At 58.1% G+C, this 6,000-nt stretch overlaps 1 protein-coding gene across 1 annotated transcript in view; it reads left to right on the top strand.

Annotated features, from left to right (window-relative positions):
- The window catches only part of LOC132805538 (tuftelin-like), a 32,218-nt gene that overhangs the window by 22,145 nt on the left and 4,073 nt on the right, over nt 1-6,000 (top strand). Inside the window, exons 7-10 of the mRNA XM_060820648.1 lie at nt 553-681; nt 2,267-2,361; nt 3,707-3,812; nt 4,948-5,031. Coding sequence (XP_060676631.1) covers nt 553-681; nt 2,267-2,361; nt 3,707-3,812; nt 4,948-5,031 — 414 coding nt within the window. The remainder of the gene's footprint in view (nt 1-552; nt 682-2,266; nt 2,362-3,706; nt 3,813-4,947; nt 5,032-6,000) is intronic.

Below are 6,000 nucleotides of genomic sequence, written 5' to 3'. Positions count from 1 at the left end.
GTCACCCAGGAGTCAATAAGGAGGGCCTGGGGGTCACCCAGGGGTCACTAGGGTAGGTTCGGGGTCGTCTGTGGGGGGGCAATTGGGGGCAGAGGTCAGGAGGAGGGCAATTGGTGGGTCCCTGAGTCAGGAGGAGGGCAATTGGGAGGGGTTGGTGTCAGTGGGAGGGCAATTGGTAGGTCCATGAGTCAGGAGGAGGGCATTTGGGAGGGCCTGGGGTCACCCAGGGGTCACTAGGGTGGGTTCAGGGTTGCTTGGTGGGAGGGGAATCAGGGGCAGAGTCAGTGGGAGGGCAATTAGTGGGGCCCTGAGCCAGGAGGAGGGCAATTGGAAGGGGTTGGTGTCAGTGGGAGGGCAATTGGTAGGTCCATGAGTCAGGAGGAGGGCATTTGAAAGACCGTGGGGTCAATGGGAGGGGCCAGGGTTATTCTGGGGGGGCAATTAGGATCGGTTGCAAGTGCGAGACATGCCAGTAGCGAGCGCGATGTCATGACTGGGCAGGAGCCCAGGACCGAGACTGAAACCCTTCTCCTGAATCTCCGTCCGCGACAGGATCGGATCTTCGAGCAGAAGAGGGAGCTGGGAGAGGCGAGGGAATCCCTCCGGAAGTCGGAGGAGAGAGTGGCCGATCGCGACCGCAGGATTGAGGAACTGCAGAGGCTGATGAGTGGAATGGAAGAGGTGAGGAGTTACGTGGTGTGTATCCGCCATGGAAATGTACGGGAGGGCTCTGTTGTAGCGCTATAGTTTGGCACCGACACCCACCTCCCCTCAACTCGGAGACCCATGAGGGACAGGCTCTGTTTAAAATGAACCCAAACAAATTACAAACACTGCCCACCAGGGGGAAGCAAAGCTATGGGGGAGGATGGGCATGGATTCTAAATGAATGAAGCCGTGGGGAATGATGCTCTGCACGTCTTCGAGTTACTCTCCTATCCTGACGGGTTTTAAGGAATACTGTCATGGATCAGACCAGACCCCCCCCCTCCCTCAATAATATTTGAAGAAGGTAGCGTTTTAAGGTGAATGTAAAATGCTGTGTCCCAGATACAATGTGACCGGAGGGTCGGTATGGACTTGTTGGGCCGAAGGGCCTGTTTCCACACTGTAAGTAATCTAAGCTAATCTAATCTTTTGTTCGTATTTTAGCGTAACTTTATTGGAACTTCAACAGAATAATAGATGCAGTGTTTAGCTAACTGGGTCCATGACAGCAACTGCTCCCCACTCCCCTCCATCCCCCCCCTTGGCCAAAAGGCAGGTCCAGGGGGAAAAAAAGGTTTGTCACACAGTTAACCCGAGAGAGGGGAAAGATGGTTTCAAAGCTCCAGCAGCCTCTGCCCTCTTGAGACCCCCAACTGCTGTAAACCCAAAACTAAACTCGAAACTGGTTCTGTGAACTGGCAACACCCAGCCAGGCTGCTTCTATTGTTCCAGCCTTTTTGTCAACCCAAGGCCTCCCAAGCTGTTTTCTAGCTCTGTCTCTCTCTCTCTGTGTGTCTGTCTCTGTGTGTCTGTCTCTCTCTCTGTGTGTGTCTCTCTCTGTGTCTCTCCCTGTCTCTCTCTGTGTCTCTCTCTCTCTGTGTCTCTCTCTGTGTCTCTCTCTCTGTCTGTCTCTCTCTCTGTCTCTGTCTCTCTCTCTCTCTCTCTCTCTCTCTCTGTCTGTCTCGCTGTCTGTGTGTGTGTCTGTCTGTCTCTCTCTCTCTCTCACACACTCTGTCTGTCTCGCTCTGTCTGTCTCTCTCTCTCTCGGTTTCTCTACATAAGCCTTCAACGAGTCGACCCAAATTAAATAATTAACGACAAATGCATAAAGTGCTGGAGAAACTCAGCAGGTCTGTCAGCAGACGCACAGAGGCAGAGACAGAAAGAGAGAGTGAGACATGCACACACACAGAGAGAGAGAGAGAGACACACACAGACAGAAGAACACAGAGCTAGGGGTTTTCCAAGTCTGATATAGTTCCTCAGAGCTTGTGGCGCAATACGATGGTAATGAACAGCAAGGAGGGGGCGTGGTGTGGGGGGAGAGAGGGGGGGGGTTGAGTTTGTGTGGAATGGGATGAGGGAGTGGGAGATCCTCTCACAGAGAGCTCAGGAATAGCAAGTCCCACCAGGATCACTTTCTCTGTCACACTCCCTGACGGTTTCTGTCCCTGGTAGGTGGGGGCTTCGAGGGGAAGGGGAGAGGCGCTGGGGGAGAAGCGAGCAGACAACCTGTTGAGTCTGGGTTTTAACGGCCTCGTTCCGTTCCCGTTGGCAGGAACACCGAGTGCTGGCCGGGAGGATGACCGAGAACGAGCGCCAGTTGGAAGAGATGAGGGCGCAGCATCGCGTTGGCAGGACCGACCAACACAGGTAGGAAGGGGTGCTACCCGAATGCAGTGGGGCCGACTGCCCCCACCCAGCTCTCTGCGGGCAATGCAGTGCCGCTGTGCTTGCAAGCGCTCTCCAGCAGGAGGTGCTGGAGGGTCACCCCGGTCTGCCTCGTCCATGGAATCATGTTTGACCTGCACCGTAGCTCAGCAACATCGACAAGACACACGGCAGAAATTCACTCAAATCCTCAGGCTGCACCTTCCAAACCCGGGACCGTTTCCATCCGGAAAAGCAAGGGGCAGCAGGTACATGGGAACGCAACCCCCTGCAAGTTCCTCTCCCAGCCCCACCCCATCCCAACTTGGGAATACATTGGCCTTTCCTACAAGGTCAGAATCCTGGCGCGCCCTCCCTAATGGCACTGTGGGTCTGCCTCCAGGGAGCACAGGGACTCTAATGGTTCAAGAGAGAGGCAGTACGGGTGGCTCAGTGGTTAGCACGGCTGCCTCACGGTGCCAGGTACCCGGGTTTGATTCTGTCCTCGGGTGATGGTCTGTGTGGAGTTTGCACATTCTCCCCGTGTCTGCGTGGGTTTCCTCGCTAAATTGTCCCATAGTGCCCAGGGATGTGCAGGTTAGGGTGGGTTGGCCATGCTAAATTGTCCCATAGTGCCCAGGGATGTGCAGGTTAGGGTGGATTGGCCATGCTAAATTGTCCCATAGTGCCCAGGGATGTGCAGGTTAGGGTGGATTGGCCAAGCTAAATTGTCCCGTAGTGCCTAGGGATGTGCAGGTTAGGGTGGATTGGCCATGCTAAATTGTCCCATAGTGCCCAGGGATGTGCAGGTTAGGGTGGATTGGCCATGCTAAATTGTCCCATAGTGCCCAGGGATGTGCAGGTTAGGGTGGATTGGCCATGCTAAATTGTCCCATAGTGCCCAGGGATGTGCAGGTTAGGGTGGATTGGCCATGCTAAATTGTCCCGTAGTGCCCAGGGATGTGCAGGTTAGGGTGGATTTCGATGGGCCGAATGGTCTGCCTGCCCAACATAGGGACTCTGAGTTTGTGTGTAAGTTTTGCACTGGTGCTGTGCGAGTGGTTGCAGTCTCGCTCTAAAAGGTCTCCCTCCCTTGAACTGACAGGATAGATGTCAGTCAAACAGAGTGGTGCTGGAAAAGCACAGCGGGTCAGGCAGCATCTGAGGAGCAGGAGGCGCGACGTTTCAGGCATAAGCCCTTCATCAGGCTGCACGTTTGGAGCACGTGCAGCCCTCGCTTTCTCCCCGGGTAGATGGTTGGCACGTTTTGAACGCTCCCTCCCGCCTGGGTGTTCCCACTAACCTGTTTCCCTTCCCCCACCCCCCCCCCCCCCCCTCCTTTTCCCAGGGTGTTGCAGCTGGAGAAAGAAGCCGAGGACCTGCGGGAGAAGATCTGTCACCTCGATGACATGCTGAAGAGCCAGCAGAGGAAAGTCAGGCAAATGATCGAGCAGGTGGGTGGGAGTCTGTCCCGCAGCTGTACCCACAACCCTCTCCCTCCCTCCGTGTGTACCTCTCTCTGCTCCTTTATTTGTGTTTCCCTCCGTCTGTGTTTCTCCTTCTCTCTTCTCCACCAACTTCGCTCTGTCTGCTTTTCTCTCCCCTCAACCCTCTCTGTCTCTCTCTCTTTCTGTTTAATCTCTCTCTCCATTCACCCTCTCCATCCCTCTCTCTCACTGTCTGTCTGCTCTTTGTATCTCCTCTCTCTCACTGTCTGTGTATCTCTTTCTTTTCCCCCTCTCCACCTTCCTCTCTCTCTATCCCTCTGTCTGATTATGTCTCTCTTTCTTTCCCCCCTCTCTCCTTCCTCTCTCTGTCTGTGTTTATCTCTCTCTCTCTCTCTCTCTTTCTCCATTCCCACACCCTATTTCTTCCCCTCCCTTTCTCCCATGTCCCCACGTCCCCCTCTCTCTTCCCTCCACCCCTCAAACTATTTTTCTCTCTTTCTGTCATTTACTCGGGCAGGGTAGGACAGTCTGATACCTCTCCAGTCTACTCCTCACCCTGGGATAGCCCAGGATTTGGCTCTGTCCAGGAATCCTCCGACGGCGCCCGCTCCCTCAGCGCCGACCCTCAGACGGCAGCCGCTCCCTCGGCGCCGACCCTCAGACGGCAGCCGCTCCCTCGGCGCCGACCCTCAGACGGCAGCCGCTCCCTCAGCGCCGACCCTCCGACAGCGCCCGCTCCCTCAGCACTGACCCTCAGACGGCAGCCGCTCCCTCAGCGCCGACCCTCCGACAGCGCCCGCTCCCTCGGCGCCGACCCTCAGACGGCAGCCGCTCCCTCGGCGCCGACCCTCAGACGGCAGCCGCTCCCTCGGCGCCGACCCTCAGACGGCAGCCGCTCCCTCGGCGCCGACCCTCAGACGGCAGCCGCTCCCTCGGCGCCGACCCTCAGACGGCAGCCGCTCCCTCGGCGCCGACCCTCCAACAGCGCCCGTTCCCTCGGCGCTGCCAATCCACGTGAATGTAAAACTAAGACCTCACCACCTTCTGCGGGGGTCTTGCTCCCTTCCCTTGTTGCTCGGGTGAGTGGAGGAGGGATCTGAACCCCGCGATCATGTTTGTCTCTCTCTCTCTCTGTCTCTAGATGCAGAGCTCCCGGACTCAGATCGAGGAGAAGGACCTGCTGATTCAGCAGCTGCAGGAGCGCGTGGAGCACCTGGAGTCTGAGGTACACGGAATCATGGCACCGACAGGCGCAGTGATGGAGATTCCCCACAACGGGAACCTGAGGAGGAGACTGGGAGAAACTGGGATTGTTCCCCACTGAGCGACAGTGCCCGCTCCCTCGGCGCTGACCCTCCCACAGCGCCCGCTCCCTCAGCACTGACCGTCTCACAGTGCCCACTCCCTCAGCACTGACCGTCTCACAGTGCCCACTCCCTCAGCACTGACCCTCCCACAGCGCCCACTCCCTCAGCACTGACCCTCCCACAGCGCCCACTCCCTCAGCACTGACCCTCCCACAGCGCCCACTGCCTCAGCACTGACCCTCCCACAGCGCCCGCTCCCTCAGCACAGACCCTCCCACAGCACCCACTCCCTCAGCACTGACCCTCCCACAGCGCCCGCTCCCTCAGCACTGACCCTCTCACAGCACTCACTCCCTCAGGGCTGACCCTCCCACAGCGCCCGTTCCCTCAGCACTGACCCTCCCACAGCACCCGCTCTCTCAGCACTGACCCTCTGACAGCACTCACTCCCTCAGGGCTGACCCTCCCACAGCGCCCGTTCCCTCAGCACTGACCCTCCCACAGCACCCGCTCTCTCAGCACTGACCCTCCCACAGCACCCGCTCTCTCAGCACTGACCCTCTGACAGCGCCCACTCCATCAGCACTGACCCTCTGACAGCGCCCACTCCATCAGCACTGACCCTCTGACAGCGCCCGCTCCCTCAGCACTGATCTCTGACAGCGCCCGCTCCCTCAGCACTGATCTCTGACAGCTCCCGCTCCCTCAGCACTGACCCTCCCACAGCGCCCGCTCCCTCAGCACTGACCCTCCCACAGCGCCCGCTCCCTCAGCACTGACCCTCCCACAGCGCCCGCTCCCTCAGCACTGACCCTCCGACAGTGCCCGCTCCCTCAGCACGGACCCTCCCACAGCAAAGGGGGACAGTGGGGATGGGGCAATTTGTT

Source organism: Hemiscyllium ocellatum, chromosome 50, assembly GCF_020745735.1.
Source record: "Hemiscyllium ocellatum isolate sHemOce1 chromosome 50, sHemOce1.pat.X.cur, whole genome shotgun sequence".
Lineage (NCBI taxonomy): Eukaryota > Metazoa > Chordata > Chondrichthyes > Orectolobiformes > Hemiscylliidae > Hemiscyllium > Hemiscyllium ocellatum.
Note: the sequence above shows the minus strand (reverse complement) of the source record. Positions and strands in the feature narration are given on the sequence as shown.